Source organism: Pagrus pagrus (assembly GCF_965226575.1).
Source record: "Pagrus pagrus genome assembly, chromosome: 16".
NCBI classification, from domain to species: Eukaryota; Metazoa; Chordata; class Actinopteri; order Spariformes; family Sparidae; genus Pagrus; species Pagrus pagrus.
In genome coordinates, this window is record NC_140200.1 from 24,464,307 (window position 1) to 24,484,966 (window position 20,660).

The 20,660-nt window shown below is 42.9% G+C and overlaps 1 protein-coding gene across 1 annotated transcript in view; it reads left to right on the plus strand.

Moving 5' to 3' along the window:
- Window positions 1-5,508: 5,508 nt before the first annotated feature.
- The window catches only part of tnfrsf21 (tumor necrosis factor receptor superfamily, member 21), a 50,320-nt gene continuing 35,168 nt past the window's right edge, over window positions 5,509-20,660 (plus strand). The window contains exons 1-2 of the mRNA XM_084378302.1: window positions 5,509-5,867; window positions 18,246-18,957. Coding sequence (XP_084234428.1) covers window positions 5,841-5,867; window positions 18,246-18,957 — 739 coding nt within the window. The 5' untranslated portion in view covers window positions 5,509-5,840. The remainder of the gene's footprint in view (window positions 5,868-18,245; window positions 18,958-20,660) is intronic.

Genomic DNA, 20,660 nt, shown 5'->3' on the forward strand with positions numbered 1-20,660 from the left:
TCGTGTGAACATCAACTAAAGCTTTAGTTTGCAGAGCATTGACACAGTGAGAGCAAAGTGCCGGCCGGCCCGGTCAACCAAGTACCTTCCTTGTCTGCTGGAAGACATGAATGCATGAGCTGTCTCTCACAGTGGGAGCACGTCTGAGAATGACACCATTTTGAGTCAAGTGTTTCCTGAACCCCCTGTGATTTCTTTCAATGATGGCCCAGTTTCTTTATACAGTTTGCTTGATAAGTTCAGCATATGTACTGTGCGTGGTTACTAAAAAGGACAGGACTGATGTATAGGCTTATGTCTGCTGTGTTTTTGAAGAAGAGTATCCTGCTCAACTGACTGTGCTCTGTCTAATGCTGGCTTAACCACCCTAAGTTTATCTCCTGATATATTCTTTTTTGGTGTTCCTGAGTTGCTTTCTCAATTTTATGTTTGTTTTTTTTAAAACGCACTTTGTGACATGAATCTAATAAACTTGGGTATAACATTAAGTTTGATGTATGTAGACTGTACAATGATGTAACCTACGGATTGGTAGGCTACGACCTAAGTCAAGAACAAAATATCACCAGTGTGTGCACGATGCATTCCTCGTGGTTGGTTAGTAGCTATAGGACGTAGCACTAGTCTCATTGTTAGATGGTCTAACTGTCAAGGCTATCTTTGGTTGCAAGACTGTGAAAATAGCCATCTCTGAAACTCTTTCGCCAACCCCGTTTCACAACCCAAACCCCACGGTCGACTGTGTCCTTATCATATTATATTTAAATTCCATAGTCAAGTAAGCAATTATAAAAATGCAATGTCCTGTTACACTTTCAAAAAAGATCCAACAAAACTGCTTAAGTTATTGTTAGGAAAAGAGAATGGTTTTGCTTCTTCCATCAGTGTTAGCCGGGACTTGAAGCCTGGCTAACTGGGTTAAAGTCAACAATCCAACCCCAACTTACCTATCACTATTGATCCCTTCATGCACACCTGTACTTTTTCGCCCCTAGTTGAGGCAAACCATCACACTCACGCGCTGTCCTCTACTGGATCAGCGGATCTTGTACATGCTTTGGTGTGAGACCGGACTGCACTCGCAGTGCGATGTAGGACCACGGATTTGGAGCATCGACCATTAACACGTTTGTTTCATGTTAGTCGTCTTTCATCTGGGACTGCCCAAAATCTGACAGTGTATACCAGACAGCGAACATCTCCAACAAGTCATCATATCTACATTCCTACTTTTTTCTGTAAGCAAGCCTGGTATTTTGTGAGGTTACAGCAACTAAAACTATGTGGTTAAAGGAATAGGTTAACATTTTTGGAAATATGCTAATCTTGCTGAGAAGATCAAAACAATTCCTGTACTATCTATCTGTTAAATATGGAGTTGGAGCAAGGAGATAGTTAACATAGCTTAGCATAAATACTGGTATCAGGAGGACACAGTTAGCTTGGCTCTGTCCAAAGGCAACAAAAATCTGCTAGCAGCACCTCTAAAGTTCACTTTAACAGGTGGAGACTCCATGAAGTCACTGCACCTGGACAAGAAATAGTTCCAAGCAGCAGCATCAGGAGCAGCAGCAGGTAGGAAGAGACTTGATAAACGTATCAAGAAGGCCAGCGCCATCCTGGATGCCCTCTTGACCCAGTGCAGGTGGTGGGAGAGAGCAGGCTGATGGATAAGCTGTCATCGCTGCTGGTGAAGGAGTCCCACCCCCTGCAGGACACTATCACCGCACTGGGCAGCTCCTTCAGCAATGGCGAGGCTGATACACCCCAAGTGTGTGAAGGAGAGGTATCGCAGGTCCTTCCTTCCTGCTGCTGTCAGACTGTACAACCAGCACTGCCCCCCGTATGCCTCACTGTGCACTGTGCAATAAAAACTCTACACATAACTCAGTTCTCATTTTGTTTTGCACTAACTGGGCAATTTTCATACCCATATTTATTATTTATTAATAACAAAATACTGCCACACTGTTTATAATTACACTGCTTATATTTGTACATATGTATATACAAGTCTATCTCTACTTCTTACCTTTTCATTATATTGTTTATTTTTTACAATTATTATTGTTTATTGTTAAATTGAACTGTCCGTTGGCTGCTGTGATGCACAAATTTCCCCATTTGCGGAACTAATAAAGGAATTTTGATTCTGATTCTAACTGGCTGTAGTTTTCTATTTAACGGACAAATATTGGAGTCGTCAATCAATCAATTCAACAAATCAATCAATCAATCAATCGATCCTCTAACTCAAGTCAAGAAAGGAAACTACAATGTTTCCGTAAATGTATATACACCGATCAGGCATAACATTGTGAAGGTTCCCCTTGTGCAGCCAAAACAGCTCTGACCTGTCAGGACATGGACTTAAGACCTCTGAGGGTGTCCTGTGGTGTCTGGCACCAGGGCGTCTATAGTGGATCCTCTGGGTCCTGTATGTTGGGGGGTGGGGCCTCCATGGATCAGACCTGCTCCAGCACGTCTTACAGATGCTCGATCAGATTGGGATCTGGGGAATTTGGAGGCCCGGTCAACACCTCGGGCCCTTTATTGTGTTTTTGAGCTGTTCCTGAGCAGTGTTTGCAGTGTGTCAGGGCACATTGTCCTGCTGGGGGGCCACTGCCATCGGGTAGTGTTGTTGTGATGAGGAGGTGTACTTGGTCCACAACAGTGTTTCGATGTGTGGTGCGTGTCCAGTGGCATTCACATGAATGCCAGCACCCAAGGTTTCCCAGCAGAACATCGCATTGTGATGAGATGATCAATGTTATTGTCACCTGTCAGTGGTTTTAATGTTGTGGCTGATCGGTGTATATAAATGCATCAATCTATTCCTTGAAGTTGAGGGAACGGTTGCCTTCATGATTACTGAGTGTTTTAGCTTCTTTCAGCTGTTGAAGACGTGTAGCTTTACTATTTCAGTCTCGCTCCTCCCATCAACTATGATGTACAACTTTGAAATAACACACTGTGCACTACCTGCAGCATCAAATGGCAGACAGCTAATGACTAGCAGGAGAACATAGTGAAGCATTTAGCTGCTAAAGAGCCAGAGATTTCCCTTGGGAGCTATAGAAGAAACAAACTAAGCAAAAAGAGCGTAAATATGGATTTGCATTCATCAGGTGGACACAAACCTGAGTTCAAATGAATGTAAATGTTCCTCTATCTCTGCTGGGTGTGTGAATAGGTTAGCCACTCCAACTTTATAAGGTGATAATGTGCCAATATTACATTCAAACCCAATAACAACCAATCCTTTAATCGTTCTCATTTTCAGTATCAAAATGACTAAAATACCTTAGATGACACGACCTTAGATGACACGACAGTAGATAACACGGCGAAGGGCAGCTCACTGCATCTGTGTTGCACATCACATAAAATCCATTCCAGACAGACAGAACAATGACACAGCAGAAATAAAGGTTTGCAGACCGTTTGTAAACCTGAAATTTAGTGCAAAGGATCAGCTAAGTACATAAAGAATGCCCTCATGCTGTTATGGAGGAAACAGAATGACAGTGTAGCATAATCGCATGGCTCCATAATGGAGACTGAGGCCAGGTTAGAAGCCAGATTGTGTCACAGTTCAGGGTATTGTGATGGGGTACGTCCAAGCTTTGATTGCACAATGCAATGGAATTAGAATAGTGACACCATCACTATTTTCTATCTGCATTCAGGTTTACATTATTAACTGAATGAAAGAATACACTCATGTATTGTTCAGAGCTGTTGGTTGGTGCTACTAAGAGGAAAACACCACTGCTGCCAACATCAATACCACTTAGAAACAGTCCACACTTGAAGAGTTGTCCGTTTTCACTGGGCCCTTAAAGAGGTCATTAAAATATAAGTGAACTCAAAATACTGCAAATTGAACTGAGTGACTTCACTGACCTTGACGAAAACCAAACTGACCTTACCAGAAATACATGAGAGCAACAAAGAGTATACTATAAACTGGCTGGACAAACCACTTAAATGAAACACACTGACTAAATAAACTACAAACACTAGCTTGGCCCCTACATTGTGAACGGATGGCTGTATCGCCTAACTGTGTTTCATGATAACAGACTGCAGAATGAGACTTCACTAGAATCATGTTCTATTTGCAGAATTAAGGTGGATTCATTTCCAACAATTGCCGGTCCACCGGCAACACAGATGTAGAAACTTAATGGCACAATTCATACAGTGAAAAAAGGGAGAATTAAAACTTTAAAGAAAGGTTTAGAGGCTGCTCGTTTAGAGTCACTCAAACAGATCGACTGGTCTTAATACAGGAAATTAAAGGAACAGTTCACCCAGGAATGATTAGGAATCAGAAATCAAGAATCACTATCTCCTCAACCCCCTATGCTGATGGAAACTCAGGGGAAGTTTTGTGTTCCACAAAACATTGTGCTATTTTATCTTTTTTTTTTGTTTGTTTTTTATTGTTTATAGCAAGTCCAGAAATGTTTTGTGGACTACGAAACTTGACCTGGCATGAGGCTTAGTAGGTAATGACTGAATTTTAATCTTTTGGTGAACTGTTCCTTTAGATAGTAACTCAGTAAATAGAATAGATTTGATGGTGCTGAAGGTGTACTCTATTTGTATTAGTGACGTTTGTCAACACAAAATGTAAAACTAATCAAAACACAAAGTAAACTGAACATATTTAACATGTTATTGCTTTAGAAACATTCACCTTACACATGGAATGACTGCTGATAGGCTACAATATTGTTTTAGACACAAGTTAGACGCAGTAGTCTGTCAAACTATTTATTTAGCTGAGATAGGTTTTTATATCGCCCACAATGTCACATTAAAACAATTGAAATAAGTAACCAACAAACCAAAACAAAAATATTCCACGTATTTAAAGGGGCACTGTGTCGTTTTGGAGAAGAAATTCAAACTCACAATATCAATGAGGTAATAATAGAAACTTTTTTCCATAAGTGAACAAACAAGCTGTTCTCAGAGGACAACAAGGTCCCAGAACACTGTTCGAAGCTAGAAAGGTGGCAGAGTCCGCCACATATAAACAACGTAAAACAGTATAAATTGTGTTGTCCTTTAAGGTCAGTTTGTTTATTCAGTTTATTCAGTCATGAAAACAAAGAGAGTTTGTTTATTTAGTTTGTTAAGGCAGCCAATGAAGACCTTTCTCTTCTCATTAACATTTCTTCCCCTAAACTACAGAGTGCTCCTTTAATAAATGTCCTTCTCTAGTTAAACAGCCCTCCCAGTGTTGGCTCCAGGGTGTCACTCACATCATCAGAGGTTTTTCTAATATAAAATCAGTCTCCCAGCACACCAACGACATGCCATTCTGGGCCCGGACCTGGGTTCACCTGCAGGACACATCCCCTCTCTCCACACAGACGGGACTCAACACACGTGTATGGCTCTTCGGGTGCTGCGATTGGCTGCGACGCCTCGCCAACCCCGCCCCTCTGTGTCTACGTCACCGCGGCAGTGTCCGTAGCGCTCTGCAGCGCTGAGGGAGAGCCGCACTGCACAGCCTGGACGGGGCGAGGCAGCGATCCCGGTGTGGCCCTCATCCATCATCGCTATGGGAATTACCACAGCGTTCTTTCTGAACCAAGCCCTGATCCCGTACTATCTGAAACCGGTCCACCTGGAGACACGGACTATAAAACACTGCAGTTGAGAGTGTCGCTGCTCCAGAGCCCGGCTCAGCTTCTCTCCTCCAGTGAGCCTAGGAGGAGGAGGAGGAGGAGGAAGATGAGAAACATCTAGAGATGACAAGTGTTTCTCCAGCAGACAACTTGAACGTTTGCTCGAGCCTCATCCGTGTTTCGTAAACCAGGACGATGCCTGCCATGTGTGTGTCCGCAGTGGTGAGTCCATCATCATTTTATCACCTCCCTGCTTGTTTCCAGTCTTTATTCTAAGGACTCCTCCAGCAGGTTCTCCATTTAAAGGGACAGTGCCTGTTTTTTTCGTCCCAGACTGAACTTTAAATCAAGTATCCCAAATACATTTCACTGCTAAATAAACCCCAGAAATGCTACTGTTTTTTACTTTAGATTTAACATCTCATTGGTGTGTCACTCACCCCTCTGTGTGTTGACGGCACAAAAGAGTCTCCAGTGGAAGGATGGAGAAAGAAAGGGCACCCAGCAGTCTATTGTTTACCCCGTTGTACACCCAGTCAACTGCCCCTTGTCTGTTGACTGTCAATGACATGGCTTGATTGAACAAAGAGAAAGGAAACACGGTCAATATGACTACGTGGGTTTAGTTAGCAACGTCCTAAACAAACAACATCGCTCTAACACACTTATTTTGATGGAAAAGGACATTTTATTGTCATCATAACGTAAGTGTCAAGGATGGAGGGGTGTTTCTGTGCCAAGCAGGATCTCCCTCATTGACGTGGTGGAGGTGTCCTTTTGTTATCCCAGTGCAGCTGGAGCTCAATGTGTCATCAACCTCAGTGAGTCAGATGAGGCTCCAGCACAGAGACTTTGTCCTGGTCTCAGAGCATGAAGGCTGCCGTCGAGCTATGGTGATGTTGACTTTTTGAACAAAGAGTCATGTTGGTCTGTTAGGTTCATCAAGACTGTCAGGTTCATGCAGATCATTCAGATTTGAGTTTGGTATGTTTTGATATGAAGGCAGGATAATGATAAAAGTGGACATCAAGTGTCTGTTTTGTTACATTCTCTTTTCAATTCTTGAATAAAAGGATGTGAAGTCATTGTAAACAGCGTTTTTTAGGATGAGTGTGCAAAAAGCTTCGCCATGTTGGATTATGATAACTTTTAATTACAATAAGAGGTTTGTTTCAGGCCACACATTCATTTCTGCACATTTCTAAGGACTTGATTTTTTTAATTAAAAAAATTGAATAACTGAAGCACAATTCAGAGTGTAAATCTGTATTGTGTGTGCTCATGCAAACATCCAACCTACATGAAGTATAAACTCAAATGCGTCTGATGCATCAGATGTCATCTTTTGGACTATATCCTCATCGTAAGTCCTAATACCTGACCCAAAACTCAAAGGGTCCAAGCTCAGTCTTTCAGGTCAGGTTCAGAGGATGTTGTTTTATTAAGCTTTGGGCTTTGGTCAGGTTCTATTTTTCTCTTTGTTTGTTTTTTTACTTTCCATCCCTCTCATACGGGTCAGTAGTTTTACGCATGTAGATACCCTTCTAGTGTCATTTGTGAAAGTGCCCCTATAGTGCAGTAGAAGACTCCATTAGTAGGCATGCAGGGTGGTAAGATGGGTCAAATGAATGTGGTTATAATAAGCATGATGTTTCCCTAAATCTAACCAAGTAGTTTTTGTGCCTAAACGTAACCAAACCACACTCATTTCACAACATTAACAGTCCAAAAGTTATGATATGTGAAATGTTTATTAAAACGCTTTATTTCAAGTGTAACTGGATGTTGCAAATGTATTTAATATAGTAGACTGTCTGAAGATAGTCTGTAGCTCAAGGTCACTGAGAAAGCTGCTTTTTTGAGGAGTTGAATGTGCGACCGATTTATATATTCTTACACAATAGAATTTATAAAGATCTTTACATACTTTCTCTCCTTGATTCCGCCAAATGTCGTATGCATCATGAGTTTTAATTAGATCCACAACACCCAGGAACAGGGAACGAGTCATAGAGTAGCCAATGGATTGCATTAGCCTGCCAAGATAATGGTCAGTCATGGATGAAATAAAAGAAATATATAGCTTTACATTGGGTTTGGTGCTTAAATTTGCTACCACAGGTGTCAACTTAGCTTGTCCTTTCAAATGTTGGAACAGTCCACCCACAACTTAAGCTACCCTGCTTGTCACAAGTGCATCTGTGGCAAAGCTCCAAAATCGACTTAAGAAACAGATGGTGATACTCCTGGACCACCTCCTACTCTTCAGCTGCAGTGCTGTGTATCCAGAACACTTGATACAAATCAAGGATTAAAAGTGAAAGCTGTGTCTCCAAGCACACAAAAAAACCACTGGTGACACCACTTAAATCTTGACTTGTGTTTAGCCTGATTCATCTGTCTGCATTTCATCGAACCACTCATTAGTTGTATCATTTTAGTTTCTAAAGAGGAAAAGTCTTTACATTATTGCTCCTCTCACATTTAGGGACGTGTCTAACTAACAAACAACAACGGAGATTAAGTTAGGAACATTTTACAAGTTGTATTTTCACAATAGATGAGCTCAGTTCCTCCCAGTGCCTCATGCTTCAGTAATCAGCAGTAAACTCAAACATCTACACACATAATCTTCTCCAGCTATTGTCAGTGATAAATTCAGCGCGACTGAATCCAAACAGAGTCTCTTTCTCTGAGCTGGAATGAGCTGCGACTCATGCGGGATGACACGAGGACACACAGCAACAGGTGCTGCCTGCTGTCTGTGTGGGTAAATGTGCGTGCGTGTCCGGCGAGGGGGGCAGTGAGTAAGTGCACGTGTGTGTTTTTGCGCCAGCGTGTGTGTGTGTGATTGTCTATGCGTGTGCATGTGTGTGCTCACGGTGGGCCCCACTTTAATTGGATAGTAATTACAACTTAATGTGTGCCACACACACAAACATCCCACCCACACCCAAGTGTCTGTGTGCATACACCTCATTATGTAACGCACGTGCTCCAACACACACACACACACACACACACACACACAGCAGCCTAAACAGTAGCTTGATTGTTTTGTCATGATCCAGCGTTTTCAGTTAATTAAGTCATTCCTGAAACACCTTCAAAGTTTTGGAAAGGTTTACAACACTGAGACATCTGAAGCTCACTTTAGACCTCAGTCTACTTCCTGCTCTGTGGTCTAATCTGTTGCTGCTGAGCGAGAACCAAAAAGTAAATCAAAAGTCTTGTCACACAATGCGACTGACTGCAGTTTGTGCTGCGGTGCACTTGCACTTGCACTTGCAGACAGACAGCTCTTCCTTGATGCCGACAGGCCGTGTGTCGTGGCATGCAGTCTGTGTCCACGTGCCGCGTTCACTGCTTATTTTAGGATGTTCTGAGAAATATGAAGACACTGGAAGGTGCCTCTGTCTGTTGTCCATCTCGAGTTTCACGCAAGTGGGCTCCTTTGCCCTTTGTGTGGTAGTCATGATACACAGTATGCTCCAGGCCCACATTTTAGGCAGTAGTTAAAAGTGCTGCGTGTAGTATTATGAAATCAATTCCAACATTGGTGTATTATACATTAGGGGTCAACAGGAGGATCACTGTGCTTCCAACACAAGCAGAAATACAGGCGTCAGAATTTCTCATGATAGCAGATAATAGGCCGAATGAATAGAGTCTGGAAAAAATGTCATGATTCAGCACTTTTGATAGCAGCATGCACAGAAGTATTCACCCAGAAAACACTTCCAGTCTCGTCTTCAGAGAGGAAATGTTAGAATTATTAAAAGCGCCCTACCCCTCTGGCTCAACAAGAATAGGAATGCCATAGGCATGAACAAGGCATGCACTTTAATGCACTTCCATAACGTTTGGGGATCTTGTGAGAGACAGATTAAAAAAACAATGGTCAAAATCAAAGCAGCAGAGGCTGAGGTATCCTGAGACTTAGTCCCTAATATCAGTCAAGCTCCACATGCATTGGATCCTACATTTCCCGCAATGCAACTTAACGGTGTCCTCTGTTTGTGAGTCTTCCTGCAGGGCAAAGGCCTGTGTCTGTCCACATTCTGGGCTTCTATGCTTTCTGCAGTTCCTCTAATGGCCACCAGGTTCTAGCTTAAAGAAACCACAACCTGTATTGAAATAAATGGGAAATGTTTTTTTTTTTCATATTATTAATTTTTTACCACTAAAATTTGGGACCTTGAGAGTCTCGTTTTAATTCAGACCAGCGCGTATCTCAGCTGATGCTGACTGTAAAGTGTATTTGTGTATTTGTGTGTTTATTTAATGGATAACACTCTGAAACCAGATAAATTAGATTTTGAGACTTTCTTCAGCCATGCAAGCTTGATTGTCTGGTATCCTTTTAGTCATTATTTGCCACTCTCAGCTCCACCCAGGCTCCACTTGAAATTTGACGAAATTTGAAAATTGTGGTTCAAGAACAAAATAGTGAACTAGCTGACGGGGTTGAAAGTAAATCCAGGATCCATATTGTCCCCCAAGGAATGTTTGGGTGACATCACAGATTGTTTTGTGTAACATTTCCACAGTTTTGAGACATTTGTTGCTTACTGTAATTCTACCAACGTATGACATCAATAATGCACTGATGTTAAAAAATGCTCTAGGCGACCCATGCACACACAACGAAGAGGAAAGAAGGACTGGTGCATATTACACATGTGATTAAGAGTAAACACACCAGTATGAACACTGCCTGCGTCGATGCTACGTTATTATGCTGTTGTCACTCCTCTGTGACTCTCATACCAGTCAAAACACACGGTCTAATGTGTGCAGACCTGGCAGCCCGTCACATGCCAGAAATGTGCAGACGACTGGCTGTTGATGCTCAAGCACAAAACATGGAAGTGAAAGAGCTTCACGCTTAGCTGCCTGTCGCCTAAAATAAGATTGACCTATCAGTTGTACCTCTGTTTTTGATGCCTACATGCAAGCTTGGTCCTGGGCGTGTCTGTGCAGCCCCTGCTGGAGGTAGAATTACAGGGTGTTCTGTGAAGCAGCAAGCAGGGAGTCACAAAGTCAGGGGGTTGAGGTATTTGTTTCATTGAACGTGTGTGTGTGTGTGTGTGTGTGTGTGTGTGTGTGTGTGTGTGTGTGTGTGTGTGCGTGCGTGCGTGCGTGCGTGTGTGTGTTTTGTGGGTGGGTGTGCTCAACAGGAACCTGCTCTGCAGTGGTGCAGTGGTGCCACACTGGTGCCTATATGATGTAAACAAGAGCTGCCTGACTGGCGACTCCACCCTCAGATCTCTCCCTTCAGCCTGTGTTCTGTCCTTTACTCTGTCAGTGAGTCACAGAGGCATCAGCTCAAAAGTCCTCCACATTTTCCACTAACACACAGCATAAAGCACAGCAAAAGCAAAGGGACTGGGCTGCACCAGCTATTCAGAAATCAATCCTTACTACGCCAGTTCCAAATGAGAGATAATGGCGTTTTAGTGATCAGTAATGTGTGAGTCTGGTCAGAAATAGCATCTGTAGCTGCTCCCACTAGTAAGACTGCATTCCAGCTGACAATAGAAAGTGATGCACTTTAGACATAGTGGGGGAGCTGTACAAATTGTATCAATTTCACTGTCACAAAACAAGCTTTTTTTCAAACTGATTGCTTTAAGAGACGCGCAGCAATTCAGTATTGCACTTAACAGTGTTGCACTTACATTAGACAGATTCGGTCAACTTCAAAGCAGCAGAGGCTGAGATATCCTGACTTTTCTGCTCTATGTATATACGTATAGAGTTGGTTGTGTGAGGGTTAAAAACATTATACTAACGTGACATTTTATCCATTTTATTTGGGTTTTAATACACTGACAACGGACTCCAGCCATATTTGGGTTTTTTTAGGCACTTTCTTATTATTAAGCACTAACTCTGACACATCAGTTAAGAGTTGGACTCGGGCAACAGAAGTTACAGTTAAAAGCTCATCTGCTCTGCAGCACCAGCAGCAGAGTTGCAGCACAGAGTAGCAGGAGTCACATTTCACTTGTAACATGATGAGAGTAAAGTCTCTGTTACCTTGGCGCGTGCGCCGCTCTTTTGTTCCGTCCTCCACACAACTTCATATCCCACGGGAGCGTTTCAGAAGCAGAGCGTCATGCCTGCCTGATGTTGTTGACTGCTGTGGTTGAGTAGGCTACGTAGTTAAACTGTTTCTTTTTTTGTCAGTTTAAAGTGTGTTCATTGTTAATATTTCCAACTTTGTTGTGCTGTGGAGCCCGAATCAGCATATGGTATTTTATTTTGAAAATTGACCAGATGCACTGCGGCATCCTGATCTCTGACTTCCTGTTTGGCTCTATCTGCTCTGTGATTGGCTGTAACGCCAAGTGGGAACTGGAGGTAAAGATAACTGACTGACAAGACGATGGCGGCTGATTTTTTGTCAAAGCATGCCCATGATGCAGCTTAACAGCTTTTCTTTATTGGACCTTCTGTGTCTGGTTAACGTTGCGTACCATTGTAAACAACCTCCAACGCGGAAAAGTGCGATGCAGTTTCCAAGTTGGAAACCCCGGGCAAGATCCACCAAGCCCAGACTTCACCAACAGAAACGCATGACATCACACAGTGAAAAATGACCTCTTACCTTGTTATCACTTATTAATTCATGTAGAGTTTGTGTTGTGAAGCGTGCTGTCCTTTCAAGCATGCGGTATGAGCCTACACCTCCTGTCTTTATTAAAGAGTGCTGATCTGTAAAATCAGCCGCTGTAGTTGCGTGCAGAGTTTAAAGACCTGCCATACAAACATCCATTCGCCATGGTTGTCTGTGTTTTACCAAACAGATGCACCGGGACACATCTCTAACATCACTATCAACATGGAAGTAACAACCTTCGAGTTGCAATGGATTACAGCATAAAGTCCAGTCTGTTAAACTCCACACCTGCAGTTTGAAACACGTTTTCTGTATCTGTCTTGTCAAATTTGTAATCTCCAAACCTAAAAAAATCCTGATGGTATCAATGACATCATCAGTATCTTTTAGACTGTACCAAGCTTCTATAGAGACACAGACAACAGCATACAAAAAGCTAATCTTCATCTGTGAAATTGCTAGAGTACCCCTTTAAAACCCCTTTACATCCATTTAAAGCAGGCGTAGAGAAATGTTTTGGTTGTGCCTTCAAATAAACACAATATTAATGTCTCCTGGAGGAAGCTAGCCCTCTCACTCTTGTCACTGCATCTGGTTCATGTGCCTTCACAGGGTAGATCACTTCGTGTCGAGCTGTCTGATTGGCTGTCTGGCCTGTGCACCAGGCAGATGATGTAGTTTATGCGGCAGACACAGAGACAAAGTTGGCATAATAAGAGGAAGGCTGGCAGCACTAAGAAATTGATTCATGCTTAGCTGAGCTGCAGAGGTAGCTGTGTAGAGGGTGTGTGTGTGTGTGTGTGTGTGTGTGTGTGTGTGTGTGTGTGTGTGTGTGTGCAAGCAGGAATGTACTGACAAAGTGCCAGCAATGCACTTTGTTTCCTCTTCTGCTTTTTGTGTCTTTGTTGGCATTTTATTTTCCTAATGGCAAACAGGAAATGCAGTTACACAAGACTGGTTGATTGTGTCTGAACGGGAGGACGGGATGCTTTCAGAGGTGGTCAAGACATCAGGACACACCCTCAGAAAGACACACACTGATCAAATGAGAGCATCTACTTGTCTGCCGTTAGCTTAGGGCACTCTTCAATAGCAGCCGTCGCAGTAATAATCCTCGTTGGTTTCAAAATGTGGCACAGCTGGGTCGGCTCGATGAAGAAATGTGTGCTGCAGTTGTTTTTCACTCACTTTCTATTGACTGTCCTGCCCCCAATTTACTTCAAATATCATAATACCCTGTGAGCTATGTCATAATGGAGGGTTAATACATGTAGACTCATCATAGGAAGCTCTCTGTTTACTGTAAAATATATCTAGACCGACACAAATTATTGTGGCATATAGATACTGGGTAAAGTAACAGTAAATGTGTGTAACGTAATATAGACAAGACTCTTTTTAAGGCTAGTGATTAATAATTGACATCATTGTGTGAGGTGAGTATAGGTTTCGTGGTTACTGTTACCTGCTAACATTAAAATACGAGTCCAGCTGGTCAGTATGTGACTGGAACGTTAAACTAACTTTGTGTCAATGCAGACTTCACTACGTGTGTGAAAAAGAAAAGAAAACTGCCAGTAACACCACTAATTTTCATTTTAAAAGGCAGTTTTTGGACAGATCCCCCAAAGACATATAATATGTTTATTCTTGTCTTTTATAGGTGCTGGCAGGCAGATGTTTTTTATTCTTTGAGCAGAGCCAGGTTGGCTGTTTACCCCTGCTTCCAGTCAGTAAATTAAGCTAACCACCTGCTGGCAGTAGCTTCACATTTCGCGTACGGACATGAAAGTGGTAATGCATCTCCTCTTATCACCTGTTTAGTTACTGGTGAAAGCTTAAGGTTTCCCTTATGTTTCAGAGTGCTACATGGTTTTTCATAAGTCTACTGTAGATAGTGATATATTTACAGGAATATGATCAATCCCATTAAATTTGACCTTGTAATATCTAGTTACAACCAATGAGTTGCACTGATGAGATCTTATTTCTAAGGCAACAACAACAACAATACTTCAAACATAAATGAAGTGGGTCACTGTTTATCAGAAATCAGAATCAGCAATACTTTATTGATCCCTGAGGGGAGCACTGGTTATTGAGTGTGGATAACCAATCCAATTACATCTCCTCCTCTCACAGTGCAACAAACAACAGTAGATTAGAGTACTAGATGGGCTGCTGTAATTGTGTTCATCCAAACTGACTAATGGGTAAAAATTAAAAACAGCCCTTGAACAACCAGTTTACATGTCTCCCAGTATTAAGCTGGCAGCCCAGTGAACGATGCTGAAAAAAGCTGTCCCACACTTGATCCTAAGTAATAACTGCATTCAACTCGAATTTTTTTTTTTCTGAAAATACAGTGTGAACGCTGAATAGCCCATAGAAATGCAGAAATTGCCTCACATTGCCTTACATAAGGATTCAAACCGCTGCTCTTGCGGTCCAGTGCTCGGACATGAGCTCTGTGCTCAAACCTCTTCTGTCGCCGCTTCACATTCACACGAAATATGAATTACCTACTCCAAAAAAACAATGCATCCTGTTTTTGTTTTTCTAACTTGAACACACTTATGACATATCACATGTAACGATGTCCAAAATCTAAGAGGAGATAATGTACAGTCTTGTTTCAGGATACGCTTTATTGATATTTTGCTCAGGCGTACTCTAAACAAATACTGCATGCATGAAAATACTTATTGTAACGTGTCATCATGATGCCTGCACTACAGTATTGTGTTTTCATGAACATGCAGATGTAGAACAGGGTTTCAGGCTTTAGAACGAGCAATAGAGGACTCATGCAGTTTTCTATGACAGTGTTTACTAATAGTAAAAAAGAGTTATTACGCTCTTTTCTCTTGACTCTTAGGAGATGCTTGGTATTTTTTAATGAGCCTGCTTCCCCAGACAAAACAAAATCAGCACCGTGGGTAACGACATGAAAAGCATGAGTATCCAAAGCAATCAGAAAGTTCCTGTTTAATACCACAGCATGCCGTCTGTTCAACAGCTTCACATTAAATAGTGAGTGATACACCTCAATTATGGTAATGTTCAGTGCATGCTGTTCCAATAATAAAATTCTACAAACAAGCAGAAAGAACCACGGGGGGACCATCCTTTGTCCTGTAACAAGCAGAATGTTCCCATTTACTGCAGCACGTGTTCTCTACTCTACCAATGTCTCACTTTGAACATTGATGTGAATGAATGCATTGATGTTACTGACGCAACAAAGTTATGAGCCGCATGTCGAGAACATGCTCTGATGTTTATGGATGAGGTTCTGGGAAAGAAAACAAAGAATGAAGGGGTGGTTTGGTGAAAGGGCACTGGAGCGGTGAAAGAAAGGACAGCTTGATTCTTCTAAGCACCAATCATAAAACAAGTTAGTCTTCCTTTGACTGTTTGATTGAGAGACGTTTGTGGGAAATTAGTTCTGGGCCCTGCTATCCTCGTGGATGTCCTGAAAAACCTAATTTTCTCAGCAGTAGATTGTATTAACACGGGATGTCCAAATAATCTGGGCCTGTGCTCATGGATGGCCAACATTCACGTGCATCATCAGCAAAATTCTCCCTTCACTGCATCACTTCAGAGCCACCAGCCCTGTTTGTTCTGCATACACACACAAGCTGCTAATCTTCATTCACAATTGTGTGAAAAGACATAAGACACTTAAACACACATTTCTGCACACAGATCCACGTTTTGTCTGACCTGTCTCCATCCACGCCTGAGTTTCTCTCTTGTCGTCTTTCGCTGCATACTTTTCTCAATCCTTCTCTCCCTGCTTTTTTTTTTTTTTTTTTTTAAAGTATGTTATGTTGAACTAGCAATAAATTACACTTTTATTTCCAGGCGTTACTAATGTATTTTGTTTGGAATAGTTTCTCTGATACTTCTGTCTTGAATCAGACTCAAGTTGGGACAAGATAAAATAAAATAATCCTTAGCAGCAGGAAGGAAGGACCTGCGATATCGCTCCTTTGCACACTTATGGTGAAGCAGCCTGTTGCTGAAGGAGCTCTCCAGTGCTCTCAGAGTGTCTTGCAGGGTGGGAGCTGTTCTCCTTGAGGGATAATAGCTTAGCTATCGTCCTCCTTTCTCCTACCACCTGCACTGAGTCGAGGGGCCATCCCAAGACAGAGCTGGCCCTCTTGATGAGTTTGTCAAGTCTCTTCCTGTCAGCAGTTGTGATGCTGCTGCCCCAGCAGACCACTCCATAGAAAATGGCTGATGCCACAACAGATTCAAAAAAAGGTCCTCAGGTGTGCCCCCTGTACTCCAAAGGACCTGAGTCTCTTCAGCAGGTAGAGTCTGCTTTGACCTGTCCTGTAAAGTGCACTTGTGTTGTCTGTCCAGTCCAGTTTATTGTTCAACACCCAGGTACTGGTAAGAGTTCACAATCTCATTTAATGTCCTCGTGTCCATTCTCTGGATATTCACCGGTGACAGCAGTCTAATCTGGAGGCGGCGCCGCTGGCACCAGTCCACAAAGTCCTGGGTCAGTTCACTGTACTGTCTCTGTGTCATCCTCATCTGTGATGAGGCCGACAGGCAGAGTCATCAGTCTTCTGCAGGTGGCAGTTGTCAGAGGTCTGCAGTGTAGAGGGTGAAGAGAAAAGGAGCCAAGATGGTTCCCTGCTGGGCCCCCGTACTGCAGACAACCTTTTCCCACTCACAGTCTCGTGCCCTCACATGCTGGGGTCGGTTGGTGAGGTAGTCCAGGATCCAGGATGATAGGTGGTGATCTACCCCCGAGTGTTCCAGCTTGTCAGGAACAACACAGGCTATATGGTAGTTATTTTTAAGATAATATTAGACTCATAGATTCTTGCTGTGACTTGGCTGTGAGACATTGCAGACTACACGTTAGACCATGAAGTACATTGGTGATTGCAAGGAAGGCACCCTGGAACCATTAGACCCTTTGGTACACTGACAAATATCTGTCCACAGACAGATATACAGTAACCACCTGGGAAAATACTCAAAACTGCTTCTGTGTTAGTTTCCGTTACAAAAAATGTGTCCAGGACCATATTTTGCCGTCATGACACAGAGACAGACTCACAAGGTGGAAACCTTACGAACACTGTTACGGCTGGACAATATTGGACATGAGTGGCTTGAAGTTGTTGGGAAACAACACAGGCTGAAGTGAAGGATCGGGAACTAGGGCCCTGTTTTAAATTGTGGCATAGTAACTGCATAGTAAAGCTCTGTCAGTACTCCAGCATTATTGGTGATAGTCCTCCACTGATGTTGTTGCTCTGACATGACTCACAGTGTGTGTGTGTGTGTGCGTGTGTGTGTGTAACCTTAGACATGTGTGGGTTACCCCCCTAAACCCAGTGAGCTGTCGGCTTCCCAGCAGAGGTGAGAGGGAGCCTGGCTATAAAGGAAGGACGAGTCATATGTCTGATTAAAATCTCAGTTCTGCTCGTAAAGTCAATGAGCACTGTTAGGCACTCAACTCAGGGGGAACAGGATGAGTCAGGGGAGTCAGTAAATAAAATGACATTGGATTTAATGGGTTTCTGAAAGAGATACTTCCCAAAAATCTCATCAAAGCAGACTCATACACTGGGAACCCAAATGGCAGCCTTGAAAATTGGACTTCCCCGAATCCCCTGACACACACATGTCTGCCTGCCTGGCCTGTGATGTTTCATAGAAAAGTATAAAAGTAGAATTCTGAAATTGGTCTGGTTGTGTGAGGCTTGCTCATTGCTGGTCGGGGAACAGTTTTGGATGGGATGATTTCATGTTTTAGTTTTGGGGGTTGTCATTTGTGACCTGATCAGTGTACAAACTAGGGTTGGGTGATGGTTTCCATTTCGAAATGGAAACGCAGATAAGCATTCTGACGCTTCAGGTTGCAGTCTTTTTGCATACAAATCTTTAGAGACTGTTTTCAGTTTTCAGATTTCTCTAACTTGCACACTTTCTTCTCTTCTCAGCTCTTATTAACAGTGCTGGTTCAGATCTCAGCCCGGGTTTTGACCACCAGCAGCCCAGCTGACCAGCCCCTCCTTTCTCCACGCCGCTATCAGCACACTGACCCAGACTCGGGCACCCAGCTGGTCTGCGACAAGTGCCCGGCAGGCACCTACGTGTCTGCCCACTGCTCCCTGACAGCTGTGAGGGAGTGCAGCCCTTGCCCTGAAGGCACCTTCACAAGGGGTGAGAATGGGGTCCAGCAATGCCATCGCTGTCGGGCTCCATGTCCTGCAGGCTTCATGGAAAAAGTGCCATGCACGGCCACCCAAGACCGTGTCTGCACATGTCCCCCGAACAGCTTTTTGTCGGGTGTTGATGGTGGCACAGAGTGTAAGCCCCACTCACTGTGCCCGGCAGGGACCAGGGTGAAAAAGCGGGGCAGTGGAACAGAGGACGTGGTCTGTAAGCAGTGCACCAAGGGGACTTTCTCAGACGTGGAGTCGAGTGCAATGAAGTGCCGACCCCACACAGACTGCCAAGCTCAGGGGCTGGTGCTGCTCACTCCAGGGACTAGAGATACAGATAATGTCTGTGGACCATCTTCTACAGCCCCCTCTTCCTCATCGCCTGTCTCCTCAACCACCCCACTGGTGCCTGCACAGGCTGTGCTCGTACAGGAACCTGTGACTTCTTCATCCTCTTCATCATCACTGACTGGACCTGAACACAAAGGTCAGAACAGAGATCTTGTTTCTTCTCTGTTATTTTCAATGAAGTTAATTTTAGCATTTTATATGAATTCCCTTGATTATATGTTTCACGTCACTTTTCTGGTAGCTCAATATCAAATAGTGTCGTGATTACTCCTGATGACTTGAAATGGGCCAACTTCTGAAATGGGCTGAATTAGCCTAATAAGAGTTAATCTAAGTATGGATGTCCATGTCTTTAAAGTGCAGCATCATTATATCAACTATATAAAGCAAGAAATTGCATGTGAATGCGGAATGTCGAAAAGCTGATGCCAAAATGCCCAGTGGCCTTAAAAGTACAAAACTTAAACTACAATGCTGGCTTGAATTAGTAGCAGTTAAAGGAGTATGAAGAGTTGGAAAGGTGGGGAATGGGTCTAATTAATATAAATGAAAAATGAATAATTAATAAATGTCATAATGTGTGAAAGAGAGGACACGTTATAAGGTTTGAAGGGAGTTAAAGTATGAATGAGTAGAATGGAGTCGGAAACACAATGAATAGTTGGAGAAGTGGCACTGGAGTTAAGGGCACAAAGTAAAGTGTGAGCTGGGAGCTAAACTGCAGAGCTGACTTGACTTTGCATGAAGAAGCAGCCGAAGGAGATGAATTAAGAATAATGGGTGCCCGTTCACACAAAGGATATAATCTGAGAAAGGCTGAAAGTTGCATGAAACTTAAAACAGAAATTGTGTAAGAAAGTTGAGTTCCCCAGTGTCATGAACGTTTTAAAGTTTAAATGCCGTTTCTATATGATGGCATGAATGAGTGGGAAGAGGCTGAAGATGAGTAGGTTTGAAGGGTTTTCTAATTGACTACCAAGTTTCACAGAAAGTAGGGATTTTTGAAAGTTGAATAATACCCAGAAAATATAAGAAAGATGATAAACATTGACCTGTTTAAATGGAGTTTCCAGCTGAAGGCATGTATCAGTAGATGAAAGGTTAAAATGTACAATAGCTGAATATTTTTATGTTCGAATAAAGTTTAAATGTCGAACATTGTGGAAGGACTTGAGTGCCTCAAAACACGGCAGAATAACAATGAAATTGGTGTGTAGAAGAACATACTGCATGTTTTCAGAGATTCATGGAGATTGGTAGGCATGGAAACAAACTGGTGGCAGCTCCTTATCTCAGGAATGTTACTATATGTGGACAGGAGGAGTTATGGGTATTTCTGTCTTTCTCCGTCGCCCTCCCTTTATCTTTTCCCCTCCCTCCATACCTTTAGATCAGAGAATGTGAAAACACCTTACTTTCCCTTTGTCTGCCTGCACTCTGTCCTCCTCCTTCCCTTGTCATCCCTCTCTGTTTTTACATCAGTCCTGTCTCAGTCAGTCAGCCAGTCATTTCTCAGAATCAACCATCCATAGCTAGTATAATCCCCCCTCCCCTTCCCAGAGAGACCCTCACACCTATAATACTGTCACCGGTGTTTGTGTTGGCATTGGATCGATGGCTTCTCAGCCAGTTAATCTGACCCTGTCTGTGCTGTAAGAGGGAAAGTGGGGGTGGGCGAGGGTGGGTGTTACGCACTCATGACTGCTATTTTCACCCGTCTTTTACTCTCAGTGATGAGGATGGAAGGACCGCTTTGGAAAAGGAGCAAACCAAAATGTCTTTAACCACTTTACACAACAATAACAGCAACAATAACAGCCTAACTGTATTCACTATATT